At 44.4% G+C, this 19,805-nt stretch overlaps 1 protein-coding gene across 1 annotated transcript in view; it reads right to left on the bottom strand.

Moving 5' to 3' along the window:
- RYR3 (ryanodine receptor 3) overlaps positions 1-19,805 on the bottom strand; it is a 1,933,484-nt gene that overhangs the window by 439,207 nt on the left and 1,474,472 nt on the right. Inside the window, exons 70-72 of the mRNA XM_078661960.1 lie at positions 5,756-5,926; positions 5,518-5,577; positions 4,066-4,197 (exon numbers count right to left, since the gene is read on the bottom strand). Of these exons, the coding sequence (XP_078518086.1) occupies positions 4,066-4,197; positions 5,518-5,577; positions 5,756-5,926 (363 nt within the window). The remainder of the gene's footprint in view (positions 1-4,065; positions 4,198-5,517; positions 5,578-5,755; positions 5,927-19,805) is intronic.

The raw sequence follows: 19,805 nt of genomic DNA, 5'->3' as shown, positions 1-19,805 counted from the left end.
CTCTGTGGTCACCCTCCCTCGCGCTCTGTACTTAAAGCTGCTTGATTCTAGAATAATACCGGTAAGGTTTCGGATGAACTCCTTGTAAATCGGAGTCTCGGTTTTGTTTTTATTACTTGTTTGTACCTACTAAAGCAGACAGAAAATAAACAGCCTGTTACTCAGTCTGCATTTATTTTTTGATGTTCATTTACAGAATAAATTCCCCTTTTCAGTCGATTACTGACATCTTCGTGTTAAAAACAGCGAACCATAAACCTGGATAAGTACAACAAATTGAAAAGAATATTTATGGAAGAATACAGACAAAAATGTTTAAAAATAAATGTCATAAAATAAGGAGCCCTGGTAATAATAAAGCTGTGGTCCGTGCTGGTCCTGGGCTCCCGGTGTGCCGTGGGCCTGAGGCAGGGGTTGCTGGCATTCCATCATCACTTATCTTCGTTGAGGGTTTTTCTAGGACTTAGGGTAGTTGTTTATAGGAATTGGGTAAAGGAAGTTTTCCCCCCTGTTTTTTTCCCTGTAACCTCGGGATCCGGTACATGAGATATGCTTGTCCTTCCTCTTATTTTTGATCGAAAGCTCAGCATTGCGTGACGTCAGGCTCACCTAGAGCCCCGGTTGTCCTAGACGACTTCAAAGTGTTATAAGTAAATCAAAAGTTAGCATTAAACAACTGTTGTAACCAACGATTTCAAAGGTGATGTGCTTCCATAGGCTTTGGTAAAGCAGCAGCACCACCCAGGGAGGCTGAAACTGGGTTTAATTGAACGGGGAATCTCCAGCTGGCAAAATTGTATTTTGTCTGGAGTGCTGAAAATGCTTGTGAAAATCCTCTGCCATGTGTTACCAGCTACAGTGCAGCATCGCTAAGGCAACAGAATGTGTGATCGTTGGCAGCCGTTACCCCCGCAGCGAGCTAAATCTCTCTCTTCCCCTTGCTCCCGAAGCCATTACACAATAGGGGAGGCAGGATTATCGGACAGGGACCCTGGTTATCTCTGCAGCCGCTGAATGTGTCGTCCCGAGAGGTGTGCAGTATGCACGATTTTTTTTTATAAAGCGGTTGCCGTGCTAAAATATAAAGCACAGCACTCATGCATATTAAAGTCATGAGCATGGCGCAATAACGAAACCTAAAAGAAGCTGTCGCCATTACGCGTGCTTGTGTTAAAAACTAAATGAATAAATAAATACACAAGGTGGGCATACTGTGTGGGGAGGCGGGAGGGGGCTGAAAGAATGGGGCGAGCCCTAAAAAAAAAGCTGCTGGGAGAGGAAAAGGGAGTGGGAGGAGGGAACAGGCAGATGGCCAGAATGCGAGTCACGGCCTTTGAAGCACGGCCTTGCGGTCGTGAACAGGGATGTAATTAGAGGGGAGGAGGGGGGAGGAGAAGTGGAGAACTGAGGCCGAGCAACAGATGCTTTAAAGTGGACGCACTCCAGGCAGGCAGATGGAAAGCGCGTGCAGTAGGGGGCGGAGCAGATCCCTAGAGTTGCATCAGGAAAGCTAAATCAGCAGGCGGATGCGCGTTCACGATCACATGCACTTGAGGAAAACGCCGGCTGGTAGGAAAACGCCGGCTGGTTTAGCTTTCCTGATGCAACTCTATAATTCGATCCTATCCATTCCTGCGGAATGGGACAGGCTCGACCTAAAAAGAGGCCTGATCTGAAAGTCCTTACAAGAGGCTGGTAAGAAGAGGTCCTAGGATATCCGATGTTATCTTTTAACACTTCTCCAGCAAGTTCACGGAGAATAAACATGATACACTTCTCCACATATGAACTCTCCTGTGCAACATGAGCAGAGGAGGTACAACACCTGGCTACTGAGTCACGTCACAGCCTCTCCTAAACCAGTGCCTTGGTTTAACAGCCACCTTTGGACAATAACAACGCTGCTACATGTGCAGAATGTAACGTCTGCTTGAAAACAGACTATAAAGCATACTACTAATCTATAAACCAGACACTCAAAAGGCAAAGTGCCTTGGCTACTGAAGGGGGTCACAAATGGTCAACAACAAAAAAAAAAAATCTTTTGAAATGATAAATAAACATTTCTGAAAGAGTGCTGAAGTTAATGCACTTCTTCGTGCACAATTGTTCCTAATGACTTGGTGACTTACTTCACACAGAAAAGGAACATCAGAGTGACTTTGGAGTAGCACCCTTTGTCACGCCTCAGTCTCAATGATCGCCTTCGCTCTCCTCAATCTACAAGCCATGCTCACGGTGCTAACATTGTAGATCCCATTCTGGTTCAACTGCTCCGCTCTCTTCACGAGCTTCCGGCTCCAGCGCCACCGGTAATGTTCAGTGCTTGCCTAACCATGGGACTGGTACCTCCTGCCTTCAAGCAGGGCATGGTTATGAGTCTAATACGAATACCAGACTGCACCCTCTACTGCCGACCAACTATCGGCCCATCAAGCTCTCCCAGCTGCCTTAAACATTTACAAAGCCTTTCTGATTATTGACTAAGTAGCTCTGCTCTTCCCTAGAACTGAAATTAATCTTGGGCGACTCGCAATCTGGCTTCCGCCATCACCGCAGTACTGGGCTAACACTGCTGCTGGTAATAGACAATTTAGTCGCATGCAGTGGTAACAGGGGTGAAACGTAAGATCTACGGTTTACGCTGTTTGTAGCCTCAGGACTGTGACCGCAAGTGCCACATAAAAAGACAAGTATCTTTTATCATCGTCATCAGAGCGGACAAGATCTGTATTGAAAAGCTGGGAGGTGGTCAGAGGTGAGTGCAGGGGGTCTCTTCAAAGAAAGAGGTCTCAGTACTGTCCGCATCAAGAGGTGGATTGAACTGATTCCGCGCCTGCACTTAAGTCACATGTAACAGTAACATGAAAAGAAAAGGCGCACTGCAATATTTTCATACATTTGAATACTATTCAAGGACAGTTCAGCCCTGAGGTTTGCACAATGACATAGGACAATTGGAGAATTCAGATGGAAAATATCAATCTACCATTGCGATGGTTGTATTTTTTCTTCAACGCTTGACAGTCCTTATTATCCAATAATATGACTTTGTTATTTATGTTTGCATATTATTCCTGTAATTTAGGAACATACGGCACTGTGGATTTATGAAGAAGTAATACAGCCTAAATTAAAAGTGAACAAAATATGTGCGGATAAGTGGAAAGAAATCTATCACAAGGGGAAATATTACATGATGTGACTATGTGACCAGATGCTAGCCTTCGTCCAAGGAGACAGCAGGACACTGAAAAAGGGTTGCCCAGAGCAGGCTAAGGAAGAAGGAACAAAATATACGCCACATTTTCTGGATAACCACTATACATGTATATAAAGTCCACTTCAAATTATTGTATCTCCATGGACCTTATGTGATCACCCTGAAAACTTGGTGTGAACCCGCCTCTCCTCAAACTGCATTGGACACCTCTGTTCTTGAACATTTTGCCCTTTGGCACGAGTGCTCACTCCTTAACCATCAGGATACTATACAGAGCACAGAATAACACAAAACTTTGCACTGCAACCCCGTGACCATTTACGAGCTGTTGACACTTCCGCAGCCAGTTGCCACTGGATTATGTTCCAAGCCCTAGCATGGGAATATTCATCAAGGATTGCCTACTTCACTGCTTCGGTGATTCTCGGTGGAATGATCTTATAGAACAGACCATTGCTAGAGGCTGCTGCTGACATGGCCACTGGATTCTCCACCAGCACAGGACTACACTGAGTGACCTTCCAGATGTTCTTCACACTCTCAGCCCTTGTAGAGGATGGTGACGGGTACATTGCCGTGTTCTGGTACGTGCTGAGAATGTGATGTTGAAATGTAAGAAGCTTCCACCGGTGGACATTACTACTGCGCTCTCAACCAAACACTTCACCTGCACCAGTTCCACTCACTACATTTTCCCAAACATCCTTGTGGATAACTTTCAAGTGTAGGCTACTCACGTACACTGATTCACTCGCGTCTTCAGTCCTTGTCTGGCTACCCCTCCCTTCTTAGAATATGCTTGTTTGGCTGTTCTGTCGCAGATGCAGCATTCGTGGTCTCACCTGCTCAAGATGAAAGACTGCGGCTGAAATCTTCTGTACACGCTCAACAGCTCTCTCTGGGTCCAACTGTTCTTCGTTCCTCAGGATATCCTTGTAGAGGTTAAGCTGCCATTTCACAGCCGGGTCATCAGACTGTGGAAGACATGTTTATGTTGGAGAAAAACAAACAGTCTGCTTAATGGTGAGGAAAAACTGATGTTCAACAGGAACGTAATATTCCAGGTTATCTGCTCCACTACATCAAGAACCAACTTACAGCATCTTATGAAGGGGATTCTCCCGGAATATAAAAGCTGCACCCACCACTAGGTAAATTCACCAACAAAGTGCCCACTTTTAATTGTACTAATGCAAGGGAATAGCTTGGAATAAGCCAATTTAGTGTCACTTCTTGAATGTTTATCTCTATTACAGATCTCACTGTATATCTCTACATACCAATTCACAATAAGGGTTCGTCAGATAGCTACTGAAATCGTGATTACTGCCTCAACTTAATAGCGTTGCAGGAATTGTTTCTGTCCACATGGCATTTTATTTCCCATATGTAACCTCTAACCCGATGTGTCCTCCTGACTGTATTTTCCAAGCCTGAGCCATATTCCCTGTTGTTCCGCTCTACTAACCCAACACTCCGGCATCATTCCTCTGCTCATCTTTTCACTGCAAACCAGACTCATCAACACAACCGTCCTTCAGCCGAGATTAGTTTGACAGAAGGGCTGTCTGTCAAATCTCCTAATGACCAACTCTAGCTCAAGTATCATCACTGCATCACTCCCACTCTTTCGCAGCATGCTTTCCTCCACTCATCCTTCCGTGTCCGCTCTAGTCCCTGGCTACTCTCAATCCCACTCCTATCCTTGAGGTCAATCGTCCTTACCCGTAGACCTGCCCCTGCCTCTAATCAGAAAATGCATAATTCCTCATTGGCAAATGTGGGATGATCTACCCATTTGAGGAAGCTGGGTTCTTTTGAACTAAATCCCAGAGTGACTTACAACCACATCACAGATAGGCAAGAAAGGCAAGAAACCGTCATATGAAGCCACAAATACAAGCACGAGTCATGGCCACACTCTTTCTTAATGGACACCGAACAAGGGGCGATAACAATCTCAAGAGCTCGGACCATACCTTTGCTATGCAAAATCCTTGAATGCCAATCAATGCTCTTCAAATGAAGTCACTGTACCTCCTTATTTGAACTCCAGAGTTTATTCGCTGATGGAGAACTTCACATTCACTCTAGAAATTTGGAATAGAGAGTCTGTTTGTGATTTATCTTCTAGGGCCAGGCCCCAGGCTTTGCCTGTATTTCCCTGGGTCTTTCCCCTCATCTCTTCTCCTTTCATGCACACACAGCCATCCCTTTTACTCACATGCACCAAACTCTCACAGACAGCTCTCCATGTACCATATTTCATCGCTAGGGGTCTTGTATGACAGTACCTTCTCCTGCAGGTGCAGATTATTACGTAAATGGTCTCGGACTTCCTCGTCTGTATCTTTCTGCAGAGGGAAGAGAGTTTGATATGGGTGATGTCGAGGGTAAAGAGAAGAGCTACACAACTCTTTATAAGCTATTTCTATTTGCAAAAAAGGTACAAATGTGGTTCAGCCCAGCAACAATCTGATGTTACTTTCAGTTGTTTTTAGGATGTGTTTTTCACACATACGGCAGACTTACAAGGCTATATCTGGTCTTGGCTAATGAAATCAGTTCCTGGTCACCCGGGGTGCACATGTTGAGTCCAATGGGAAGCATCTTCTTGAGTGCTGCTACGATCAGGGACGTCTGTATGGAGTATAGATCCCCTCGTCGCTTGGTCCTTCTACGCTCTTGGTCCTGCCCTCCGGACTAGAAGAAGGAAACAGAGAGTGTTCAAATAAGGTCTTGGTTTCACCCAAGGTGTGCCCGTGCAATATGGAGTTAGATTTGCCCTCTCTTGAACTTCCCGTGTAGAGTCCAGGCACATTTTGCATTGGCACTGTTGATCATTCCAAGAACTAGACCTCCTCAATACCTATCTGAATGACCTACAGTGACATTAAAATGATTTAACTGCCATGAGCATATGCCCTTAACTATATGCTCACTTTTAAGGTTCTTTGTATGGAGCATGAAACAAATTAATTCACAGTCTTCCATTCACGACAGTTCAAGGTCGATTGAACTCTCGAGCCATGCAGTGTGCAGCGCCTCTATCACTTGAGGTTCCCAGTTTTAGGAAGGTTTATTTGGGTTGTCAATCTTACCTGAGGTCTGATCAGTGCCAAAAGCCCCTTTGCTTACAATGGCGGCCCACTATAAATACCTTCAGTTGATATTACATAAATGTCCAGTGGACTGTCAATTTGCACGTAGGTATCAATACAAAAGAATATTGCTCATACAAAGGCCTACCATATGATGCCATATCTGGACCACCAAGACCATCTATTAATCCCATGTTATTCCTGTTCTTGACACAATTAGATGACAGTCTCCAGCTTTTGACAGTCTGTGAGTGTGAGAGTGAAACCAAGTCAGACCAGAATACACAATAAAAATACACGTGTTCAGTGTGAGGCTGCTCTCTGGTGTGGAAATAGGGTTTCCTATTTGGCACTAAGAACCAGTTTTGTCCAATATCTCTCCTAGACCTAAATGAATGTATCCAGGACATTTTGAGGATTAAAGGGACAAGTGTTTTTTTTAAATTTGTTTTGCACTGCCAGTCTTGAAACATCCCTGAACTCCAGATACATTGAGTTTTTCTGCCAGCACTCAAATCGCTCCCCCTCCCCTCCTCCACGCTTCTAGCGGTAAACGCTGGCCTGTGTGGTCAGGTTTGCTCTGCTGCACTCATGCTGCATTTCAGAACGTAAGATAGAAATAGGGTCTGTAAGTATTAGGGCTGCCGCCTTCCTGTGCCTCGGATGTGGTGCAATGTAACTTGAATTTTACCCTCTGTGCCACCAGTAGCATGTGCAGGTCTTTGAGAGCCAGAGAGATGTAAAACTAAATTTTAAAGCTAAGACAGAGTCTGGCTACTTGGTTTTGCAATCTCTAGTTTCGCCAGTTTCTCTAGCACAGACAGTGTTACAATATTCTAGTCTGGGTAAGACCAAGGCCCTTGCCATGAGGCTAGATCAGAATCTACTGAACATTAAGATGACCCTGCTCTCTACAGACAGTAGTATCAGCCGCAGAGAAACATTGTGCTGTTACCTGTACCTGAGTCGAAGGTTGTTTTTAATGAAAAGGACACAAACTCCTCTCCCATACTGCGTGCCATGCTTCGTCATAGGGGTTCCCTCCTTACCAGCACAATCATTTTTTTTTTTTATACCTGATTTGTGTTGTTGAAGAGTCCAGTTATGGATATTATGATATCTTGGACAAGTAATTTGTATGTGAATCCGAGGTCACCTGTTGAGTAAGACTGTATAAGAGTAGTTTACATATTAGTCAGGGTTAGGAAGGTAGTAAGAGAAGGGAAACAGGAGAGGAACTGCCTCCTCCCAGTGTAAACTACGGAAGTGTAGCTGGTCAGATCACATAACAGGAACAGTGCCCAAGGTCAGAAAACACAACAGGAAGAGGCCCACTTGGCACATTCTGCCCTCAGCACTTCGAAAGTGGAGAGATCATTCATGGGCTGATGCTCTTGGCTGGCCTAAAAAGAACTCTGCAATGATATCAAACAGCATCAATCACCACTAGTTCTAGTCAAACCAGCAAAATACAACAAATGCACCATTCTCAAACTTACAAGGGTCATGAAAAGCAACCCGGGCAGAGGGCTCTTTTCATCTCTTGGGGTACAACTCTGGAACTCACTTATTTGGAGAACATCAGCAAGTACCACGTTACCGGGTCTGGGATTTGTTTTGACAAATTAATACTTTCGTAGTTCAGCTTGTTTTGTAAACGAAGAATTAAATGCCTAGAATGTACCAGATAACCAAATAGAAGTCTAGGGCTGGACACATGGTGTCCTGCTGACATGCAGCCATATGCTCACTCTGTGTAAACAGGCCTTGGCGCTTTGCAGGACTGTTCTGTGACCCTCAAACAGGCTCCTTTGGTTCTCGCATAAACAATCCTAATATTGGCTTACCTTTCAAATATTGAAGCACATACAACTTTGGAGCATAGCAAACGGGAGAAGAGGAACAGGTACCAGGTTTTTCATAGCCACAGAAGGCAGGTTGAATAGTCTTGCTTGATCACATTGAAGCCTCTTTCTACCACCAACTCGTATCTGCTCTCACTCCTTAACGGCACACATCATTTCAGTTATATTTTAGAACAGTCATGGGCTGCATGTTTGCCTATTACCAGCAATTAATATTTATCATGCAGTCCAAGCCAGGGGGATGGGTCATTGGTACATCCTCTCGATCAATCATCAGCTGTCTCTCTCTTATCCTCCCTTCCCCTGTATGCAGACCATTCAAGATACCCATGGACCAGAAAGAGTGGTCAGACTTTATGTGAGCATCACTACGTTTCCATTATAAATCCTTTGCGAAAAGTGTGTCTTTCTTCATCTAATTGGCTTTTGGTCATTTCAGATACAAAGCAGAGCATGAGTTGTAAAAAGTCTTGGATTCATGAGCTGGCACAATACATATATTCACATAGCTAGAGGGTGAGTAGCAAAGAAATGACGCAGAATACTGGAACAGCAATTCAAAGCTCTTATCACATCAGCAATAGACTAAAATAGCAGGCTCAACACTACAACCAGAAGCTGATGAGTGGCAGTCAGTAGAGTCAGTAAGACAAAAGCAGCATTTTGACGGAACTCACCTGTTTCTCTTCAAGAAAAACATCTGCTTCCTCTTTGGGAAAGGGCTCCATTGCTAACTGTACCTCACACCCTTCTGAACAACCTGGCGATGTTTATACTGAACACACTTAACACACCATACATGTCCATTCAATAACTTGTGGTATCTCCTGTCCAACTTGAAAAATATCAATGAAATGTTTCCAAAAAGAGTAAAATTTTGGTCCTCTTGATATCAATGTGTATCTCTGAAGGACACGAATACTGTACCAGTGACCACACACACTGGATACATTTTGCTCTGATACTTAAATAAGTGATATTTAATGAAACAGTGGACATTACCATTTTAAAGCTAATTAACCATTTGGTGACTAGGACAAAAAGAGGCGTATGAATGCTTTAAATTGTCTTTTTTGAGGGAGAGGAAATCTGAACAGAGGCAATGTGATCTTTGTTGGAAATGTGAAGGTAGCGGGCAGGTTAGCATGTCCAATGGATTTGATTTCTCAAACTGCTGTACAGTAAGAGTGAACTAGGGCCAATCCATTCTGTACATGTTGGGAGAGATGTCATAGAAGGTTCTTTTAAAACAAAATAACTTAAAGCTCTGGATAAACAACTTTGCAACTTGACAAATAAAAACATCAATCTTAGACACAGCTAGAGATATTTCAGGGCAAAATGACTTAATCCAACCATAAGGAGGATCTATAGAAGTACATAGGGTGCTGCTGTCCCAGGGCCTCACTTGGCAACAGAATCATGCTGTGCACGGTTGGAAGAAAGGGCATTCACATAAGAACACGCGACACCATGGAAACATGGATATCAATTAATAGTGAATGCACATTCACTTCTGCGACCATGCTCTTTCCTGGCCACTCCACCATACCTCAAACACCTGGAGGAGTGAAGATGTTCTGAGAAGACTTTTTCAAACTAGCAAACTCAATAGCATGGGTTAATGTGGAAGAGAGGACAAGGTTATGAACCAACATGGATAATACGTCCTGCATCTTGAAGAAATATGAGCAGGCATCAATTATCACAATTTAGCCTTCATCAGATAACTCAATCTACACTAACATGCCTACTGGTTTCAAGATGGCCATTGGAAGCAGCCTTGCCATTTCAATTATGTTAAATCTGTCCGCCTCAAAGCCACAGTACAACTGATTAAAGTAGGCTTTAGAGGCTGGTTAGGATTTGGGGAAATTCCATGCACAAGTTGGGGTTGTTGCTTTTGGGGTACTTGTAGAGCCATTGAGAGAGGCTATTCTTTGTTGTCTTTAGTCATGGTTGACTATTGAGTTCCCGGAATCCTTCTTTTCCCTATTGTTAACCAGCATACCAACAAACTGGTGGTCTTAGGATACTTCTACTGCTGAGGTTTCAGCAGTATGTGGTCAATTCTGTTTTTCTCTGAGTGAGAAAAGATGATTTAACTTTAGAGAATGAGCTTCATGTAGGTGCAAGTTACACAGCTCATTTAGGACATTTAATAAAATAAGCTTTTACTTGGATGCGTAATTGGCACAGGCTCAATGACTGTACTTCAGTCTACCCTAAATCTCTTTGAATATACACAACCCTGGAAAAAAAGAAAAATGTGAAGATTCTGGGTTCACCTTCCAAGTATACTATTATTTTGATAGTCAGATGGATTTAGTTACTAGAGCATCATTTTAACACCAAAGAGTCATGCAATTGTTTATTTATCATATAGAGAGTGTGCTGTTACCATTTAGACACCTATAACTAGTCACTTTGGTGACAGCATCTTCCTAGGCCAGGCATTAAACCCTCACTTTCTAATTCTGTAGGGTCACAAGAAACAAGTGTATAGAATCATGGATTAAAGTGGGCATATGCTATTCAAGAAAGTCTGACTTCATATTAATAATGATTACCATACCTAAAAGAGCTTTTATTTTTACTTTCACCGATCAGTTCTCACCACCAGAGTGTCAAATGCTTGTCTCCAGCACAACACAAGACACATACATGCACCCAATTGTACTACCTGGATGTATCTTCAGAGAGGCATAACGAATACCTCTGACAAGCATACCAATACCGTGTTATGAGTTACACAGCAATAACTGATGGAGAGAGACTCAACATGTACAACAATGACACAAAATAAGAATGATTCCAAAGCCAACAAACAACACCCACAATGTGTCACTATGAACCAGTGGTGTCACACCAACTACAACTGGGAAAGGATGGGTGAGCACCGAGGGTGAATTTAAACATGGCTGAAATATATCAGCCCCGTGTGACTAAAGCCGCCTTGCTGTCTATTAGCCTCCTCTCCATCTGACTTCGCAGAAGGCTAGGGATGAGAGCAGCAGGGGCAAGATCAACATGGGCTCACCTATAAAAAGGGATGGTGGTTGGTGGGGTGAGGCAGAATGCTAGCATCGAAGTGGGCACAAGTATTCCATGTGGCACCTGGATTTGATATTCCTGGTGCTTGGGTTTGAAACAGGTTAGTCGTATCTAGGCTGAACCAACCTCATGATGTAACTACTGACTGTCATTCTACGACAGTGGTGGGGACTAGGGATGCGTAGCGTGGTTACAGAAGGCACAACATAACGAGACTCAAGGCCTGGTGACCACAATCAGTATCCACTGTATAGATGTAGGTGTTGCATGGCAGAACCACGGATGATGCATGATGAGGTGCTGTTTTAGGTTAAGTGATAACACTGTATCATGGTGTGCTGCTTCATGTTACATGATCAATACAATGTTACTTCATGGTGTGCTGTTTCATGATGGGTGGCCGCTAGAATGCTGCATTAAAATGTGCCTTTTCAGGTTAGTCGATCACTATAATACCAAGGGTGATACATTGCTTGGCCTGTGTCTGGCACCCTAATGATGCCACGTGACGCTCTGCTACATGTGAGACAGCACTTGAAGGCTGCTTCTGGGTTCCTTCCTGTTCCGACTGAATGTTACTGTGTAAAAAGAGGCAGCACTACAAGAGTTCACTGTAGTCCAAAACTTCACAGGAGCCAATGCATTTTAGACTTTCACCCAGTGAAGAGTTGCCTGAGTGATGTTAGCCAGGAATTTCTACTGCACTGTACTGTTACATGGAACCAGATCCACAAGGAATTCACATGCCCACCATATATGTGCATGTGTTCAGGGGGCAAAAACATAGGCAATGGAATTCTAATTTCTGTGTGACACCGCATGGGAAGACGCTGTTTTGACCAACAATGAGAGAACAAGTGGAGCGAGGCCAGTTCTAAAGCTAACACAGAGACACAGCATGCATATTGTACCTTCACTTGCATAGTCTGTGAAAGAAGAGCATAGGAAAAAGTTACATGTTAATACTTGGAAGTAGGGTGTCTCAAATGGGATTCAATACAATCCTACAGCACCTTTACAAAGAGATGCGCACTATTGTCATGAAATGTCTGCAGTCATGAGGCTGATTCCTGTGCCCAATCCCTCAATCCTTGGACTGGGTCAGAGGTCACACTTCTTTATCACACCACGTAACTAGGAATGACCAATGCTTGAAGCATTGACTTAGCTTTGTCAAGCCACTGAGAGATCCATGGCATGTCTCCACATTCCCACTTCCCTTTGATAAACAGAATAAACCCACCCTTCAGCACAACAGCCTTCTGCCATTTTATGTTCTCATTCAGAACAGGTAAACATCTGCCTTACATCTTATTTTTATTCAATTATTTTTTTTTAAACTTTAATTAATTTCTAAAGAAGCACCATGAACACAATACTGCATCTGTCACATTCAGAATCACATGCTCCTAGGAGCTAACTACAGGAGACAATACCAAAGTGCAACCTTAGGCACACCATAGGAGCGACACCACCCCACCCCCTCCCCCCCCCAGTCCTAGCCCCAGCTCTAGCGAGTGCTGCAACTGGCTGTTTCGAGTGGGGAGAGAGAGAGCCCTTACCACCTAACTCACAGCTATGAAGCAACAGAGGTAACGACCTAACAGAAACTACATATAGCAAACTTATCTCAATGTGAGCCAGTGACACTTTTGGATAAGTGATCCCTAACAAGTCTTAAAATGTCCCCACGTCACACCAATGTGGCCAACAGTGTGGCATTTGTCTCCACAACATTATAGGCCAGATTCACAAAGCTAGTTTATGCCTTAAGTACATGTTTACATCCAAAAACACCTCCATTTATGACTGTCAGGGATGCACACACGGATTTCTGGAAGGCGTTAATGGGTTTACTGCTGTGGATTTCTCGGAGCCAAGGGATGGCAAGTGGTTGTCCTGCAAGTTTGTGCACATCTACAAACATATATGTTTGTGAGCATTCTCAAACGTATCCTAAAAATGGTTGGAAAGTCACCCCAGCCCTGGCCAGAGTATCCCACTTCCATGATAGGAAGGCAAACGACCACAGCCAGATGTACTGAGGTTGCGGGGAAAGGGGTTTCTTCACAGAGAAAAACAATGGTCGGTACATTTCTGCACAAGGGAAACAGGAGCCCATGGCACATGTTGCCTTACATTTTCAGCACTACGCCTGGGAGCGTGCACTTGGTGCAGCTTTCCTGGTGTACTACAAAAAATGTTTGAGAATTTCTAAGTGTAGTAAATCTGAACCTTATTTATGCATACATCTAAATGTGCTGATTTACTTCTGTATTTTCCTGAATATGTCCCCATAGCCTTAATCCAGCTAGTGAGCGACTGGACAATGTAACCACAATAACTACAATATGGCCAACCTCCAAGCACTGAAGAAGAGCTCCAATGCAATAAATCTGTAGAGGGAGTATGGAACCTCCCGGGCGTAAACAGGGTAAGTCAGTAGTCTATTGTGCTTGACAGTGAATCACTACCCTTTGTCTAGTAGCCTCCATTTCTGGGGCACTGCCACACTAAATGAATGAAGTCTGCCTCACAGATCTTACATCTTTAGCACCTGGTCTCTGTGTCTAACCCAATACTATGTATAGCCGAACCACAGTAAGAATTGCAGTGAACAATTCTGTGCCTCTTCTTCCCTGATACCTTCTTAGTCCTAGCTCAGCAGAATGTTCATTGATCATCAGAGACTTGTAAACCTTCCCTTCCATTAATAAAAATGGGGCTTGATGAATGGATAGAAGACTGTGACAGCATGCTGAATACAGGATATGTATGAGACACTGTGGACCATCTGCCTAGAGACATGCTGATACGCATGCTTGGTTGTATTTTCTTCAGTACTGTAGAGCACACAGTGCTTTGTATAGCTATGTGCACATCAATCAGTATAAACACATTTTCTACACATCTAATTATTTTGCTCCATCCCATCAAAATGAGCCCTTTACTGTATCTATTTTTTCAAATACATGAGCCACATTATTTACACATTTAATTGTGCTCCATCCAATCAAAACTAGTCCTCCCAGGTTTATGGTCCCTATTTTTTTCAAATACATGTACTTTCACGTATGCCTGTTTATACCTATACCCTCAACAACAACAATACAATGGATTGAGGGTCTAAGGGAACGTTTTAAGACCAACGCATGAATATATTCCCCAAACATAACCAGGCAAACATCAAAATATCAATGGGTCTATTCGAGCCTAAAGATCGCTCTCAAAGCAAATGGCACAAAGAAAAGAAAAGACCTTCTGGTGTAGATAGTGGAGATCCTTTTAAAAGGACAGAATCCTATTACTCACCGTTGTGACATGCTTCATCATCTGGGGTCTCCTCTTGGTTGCAACCTGGTGCAACCAAGGGCTACAATCCTCTCTCTAAGAGGGAGAAGCTCAGGGATGTTTTCAAATGAGTTGAATATCTATAGGATTTGCTGCAATCCAACAGATGCGAAGAGCAAAGATTTATGAGAGTGGTGGGCACAGTGCAAAGGTGTAAGTGGTGATGTGCAAATTAAAATTGGTTAACAATAGAAAACACCTGTATTCCTTATCTATTGATCACCAAATTAAAAACAGTGCAACTGCAGTTTGAAATAATAACTGCATGAGTTCAAATCAAGGTCTACATGTTTCAGCCATTTAGATTAAATGTAATCTCGGCCTTCCTCAGGACCTAAATAGATAATGCTACTGCGTATGTGAGTCGTAAATGAAAAAACATCAAGATAGGTTGGATCAAATACAACCCAACGACCTGACGTAGGTTCTCATTGAATTATGGTGTAGTGATGACACCTATAATGCACGGGAGAACTGCCTCGCCTCCCCTGGCTACAACTCAAGAAATGAGGACCGCTCTCTCCGTCGGTACCTCGGGCCGCGACTGAGCCATTTTAAAAACCTACACCCTCACTGAGTCTCTACATTCAATCGTGGTCTCTAAATAATGTCATTTCAACTAACAGTTTCCCTAAAAGACTAGTGTTCATTCACGAAATGTAGATATACACAATGATTCATAGTCCTTGATATAGTGCTACTAAATACTTGTCTTTCCATTATTAAAATATAATTTTGTAGATTAGAAATGAGATTAAGATACCTGCAATGCTCTGCTCATCCCATCACACAGCTGTTTTGCCAGTCATCCTTTCCATGAGATAGCTACTGTTCCAGTAAAAATGTTGAAATCAGACAGAAATCCTGTGATTATGGCCCCATCATGTAGTTATTGTGCCATAAATATAGATTATTGTTTATGTCACCTACAATTAACCCCCATTATCGATTATATAAATAACAAGGCACACCTGAGATATTTATTATGCCCAGAATCAGCTCAAACTGTTTCTTTTGACAGTATAATGCCTAAAAGGGTGAGTCTCTGGCTGACAGCTGAGTGTACACAGGTTTTCAGGATTTGAGATGAACTGTTCCCCGGAGTAGCAGATCAGTACAGATTTGTATAGGATGCGCCTCTGGGGCTGATTCAGAGTTTGGCGGACAAGGTACTCACTCAGTCGCAAAGATGGCTCATTACATTCTCTGCTAAACTCAAGACAGGTAGCTGAATTTTGAATTGAAGGGTCCTAAGTTTTATGCCGACTGAGTAAAATTTACTATCGGGGTAAAACTTCTTCTGACAAACTGAGTACAAGCAATTGAAGAAAAACTGTTTCACCCTCTGCTCCCATAGATTGGTGGTCTTTACTTTTTTATTTTCCAAAAACAAACTCTTACATGGAATCAGTTAAAAAAAACTTTACCCACGTTGATAGGAACAAGTATGATAACAGTTTTTGCCAATGTACAGAATGTCTGTGAGGTAGGCAGACATCTTTAAATTTGGCAGGCAGAGTAAAGCACGGTGACTGACGTAAAGCCCTCTACAATCCTGCCTGCCTTCACTCCGTCTACCAAACCCAAAATCAAGTTCTCCGACTAGTGTGGCACAGTGGGCGGCAATCATTTTCCTGGAATGCTACCCCGAGAGACTGCCAATGATTTAACTATTTGCAAGACTTCATCCCATCGCCATTTGGGTGTTTAATTGCCAGTAATTTGCCTTTACACCTTAAAGTGTGCTGAAAAACATTTACTATGGTCTTGTCACTTTTAGGGCTGTAGTAACTTTACAAATATAGTCTGTAACTAGCGATGGGCTTACTTTTTTGTGGGTGCGTGTCTGTAGTAGCCTGACCCTCCCGAAAACCCGAATTACTTCTCCCTAAATAGCTCTCATTTTGTAGGACGCATTTCCCACGCACTCCCCCTTGCCCTCACCAATTTACTACTAAAAAGTAGGCTTATTAATGCAGAGATCACTGCACAGAAAAGATAGGAGAGAGTGAACTGAAGGTCTCTGTAGGGTTGGACTAGTCTCCTGAATATCCAGAGGAAGCCTACTGGAAGATGTATGTTTTAGCTGCTCTTCAAAAGCAGAATTCTCTGTGCAATGTTTGGCCATCAATTTCAGACTAACGCACAAGTTACTACTTGTGTAACGATATATCTGTAAGAGACATTAGTTAGTATTAGATTCCTTACCTTAGAATATCCCCTGGCGTCAGACTGGATCCGGATATTTTTGCGTAGCAGTACCCTTGCGCGTCGGTAGGCGTCGTCTGCGGCTCCGCGTCCGTCGTCGGTGTCGTGGGCGCCGTGATGACGTCGTCGGAGTACTTAGACGCCGCCTCCGCGCGCTGACGTCAGTTCTTAGACACAGCTTTTCTGCGCCAGAAACGCAGAGCCATGTTAAAAACCAACACTGGTGCCATTGAAACTAGGGCCCTGAAAGGGGATAACCCTAACCCTAGATATCGGTTCGCAGAACGGGGAGGATGGGTGGGTCGGTAAGAAATCTAATACTAACTAATGTCTCTTACAGATATATCGTTGCACAAGTAGTAACTTGTGCATCTGAAAGAGACACGTTAGTATTAGATTCCTTACCTTAGAATAGATACCCCAGCAATACCAACCCCGGTGGTGGGTCTGCGAACCAATAATCACACCAGAAAGTCCTGGAGGACGGAACGGCCAAAGAAGCCATCCCTCCGGACTTGGCTGTCCAGGCAGTAGTGTCTTGCAAACGTGTGCAGCGATGCCCACGTAGCTGCCTGACAGATGTCTTGTAAGGGCACTCCCCTGCCCAGGGCAGTGGTAGTCGCCGTGGCCCGGGTAGAATGAGCCCGCAATCCAGCAGGGGGCTCCTTTCTAGCCAAGGAGTAGCATGCCTGGATACACAAGATGATCCACCGGGAGATGGTCCTCTTGTGCACCGCTTTCCCCTTCTTAGCGCCAACGTAACCAACAAAGAGTTGGTCATCCACCCGGAATTGGCGTGTGCGATCCAAGTAAAATGAGAGCGCACGTTTTGGGTTCAGACGGTGGAGCCGCTCTTCCTCTTTAGAGGGATGCGGTGGCGGAAAGAAGGTAGGCAAGGTGATAGGCTGCCCGATGTGGAAGGCCGTGACAACCTTGGGCAGGAAAAGTTCAAGTTCAAGTTCAGGTATTTATAAAGCGCACTACTCACCCAGAGGGTCTCAAGGCGCTGGAGGGAGGGGTTTACTTTTTATCGAATAGCCATGTTTTCAGTTCTTTTCTGAAGGAGATGTGATTCTGAGTAAGGCGGAGGTGGGTGGGGAGTGAGTTCCAGGTCTTGGCTGCCAGGAAGGAGAAGGATCTGCCACCCATGGTGGTTTTTCGGATGCGCGGGACTGCGGCGAGGGCTTGATTGGATGATCTTAGTTGGCAGGTGGGATAGTAGAAGGACAGTCGGGTGTTGAGGCATTCGGGTCCTAGATTATAAAGGGATTTGTGTGCGTGGGTAAGAAGGCGGAAAGTAATTCTTTTGTTGACGGGAAGCCAGTGGAGGTTTTTTAAGTGCCCGGTGATGTGCTCTTGGCGCGGGATGTCTAATATGAGTCTCGCTGATGCGTTCTGGATGCGCTGGAGTTTTTTCTGCAATTTTGTTGTAATTCCGGCGTAGAGTGTGTTGCCATAGTCCAGTCGACTCGTGACCAGTGCATGGGTGACAGTCTTTCTTGTTTCGAGGGGGATCCAGCGGAAGATCTTTTTGAGAATGCGAAGGACGTTGAAGCAGGAGGACGATACGGCGTTGACTTGTCTGGACATTGAGAGGGAGGAGTCTAGAATGAAGCCAAGGTTACGTGCATGGTCTGTGGGTGTGGGCGCAGATCCCAAAGCGGAAGGCCACCAGGAGTCGTCCCAAGCTGAGGGGGAGGATCCTAGGATGAGCACCTCCGTCTTGTCTGAGTTGAGTTTTAAGCGGCTCTGTTTCATCCATTCGGCTACTTCTTTCATACCTTCGTGAAGGTTGTTTTTGGCGGTGTTGGGGTCTTTGGTGAGGGAAAGGATTAGCTGGGTGTCGTCGGCGTAGGAGATGATGTTGAGGTTGTGTTGACGTGCGATGGAGGCGAGGGGACTCATGTAGACGTTGAAGAGGGTGGGACTGAGTGAGGAGCCTTGAGGTACGCCACAGATGACTTCGGTGGGCTCTGAGTAGAATGGGGGGAGTCGGACTCTCTGTGTTCTCCCGGCTAGGAATGAGATGATCCAGTCCAAGGCTTTTCCTTGTATGCCGATGTTGTTGAGGCGTTGTATGAGGGTGTTGTGACAGACAGTGTCGAAGGCGGCGGAGAGGTCGAGTAGAATGAGGGCCACTGTTTCACCGTTGTCCAGGAGTGCTCGGATGTCGTCGGTCGCCGCAATGAGGGCGGTTTCGGTGCTGTGTTTGGCTCGAAAGCCGTTCTGTGAGGGATCCAGGGAGTTGTTGGATTCAAGGAATGCTGCTAGTTGGCTATTGACGGCTTTTTCGATGACTTTGGCCGGGAAAGGGAGTAGGGAAATGGGTCGGTAGTTTTTCAGATCTGCGGGGTCTGCTGTTGGTTTTTTCAGAAGGGCGCTGAGTTCGGCGTGTTTCCATATTTCTGGAAAGGTGGCGGAGTCGAAGGAGCAGTTGATGACATCGCGGAGTTGTGGAGCGATGATGGAGTCAGCTTTGTTGAAGATGAAGTGGGGGCAGGGGTCAGAAGGTGAGCCAGAGTGGATTGAGTTCATGAGGCGAATGGTGTCTTCAATGGTGATTGGGTTCCAGGAGTTGAGGTAGTTAGTTGGAGGGGTGGGATCTGAAGTGGGTGGGGTGAGTTGGTCATTGGGAGTATTCTTGAAGCTGTTGTGGATGTCGGCAATTTTGTTGTAGAAGAAGGAGGATAGCGCATCGCAGAGGTCTTGGGAGTTAGTGATGTCGTTGGATGCTGCGGAGGGGTTGGTGAATTCTTTGACGATATTGAAGAGTTCCTTGCTGTTATGAGAATTGTTGTCGAGACGGTTCTTAAGTGCTGATTTCTTGGCGGATCGGATCAGTTGGTGGTGTTTGCGGGTGGCTGTCTTGAGGGAGTCCATGTTGTCTGAAGTTGGTTCTTTTCTCCAATTCTTCTCCAGGTTGCGGCATGTCTTCTTGGATTTTTTAAGGTCATCATTGAACCAGGGAGCTTTTTTGCTGGATGATTTCGACTGGTGTTTTTT

Source organism: Lissotriton helveticus, chromosome 9 (genome assembly GCF_964261635.1).
Source record: "Lissotriton helveticus chromosome 9, aLisHel1.1, whole genome shotgun sequence".
Lineage (NCBI taxonomy): Eukaryota > Metazoa > Chordata > Amphibia > Caudata > Salamandridae > Lissotriton > Lissotriton helveticus.
Note: the sequence above shows the minus strand (reverse complement) of the source record. Positions and strands in the feature narration are given on the sequence as shown.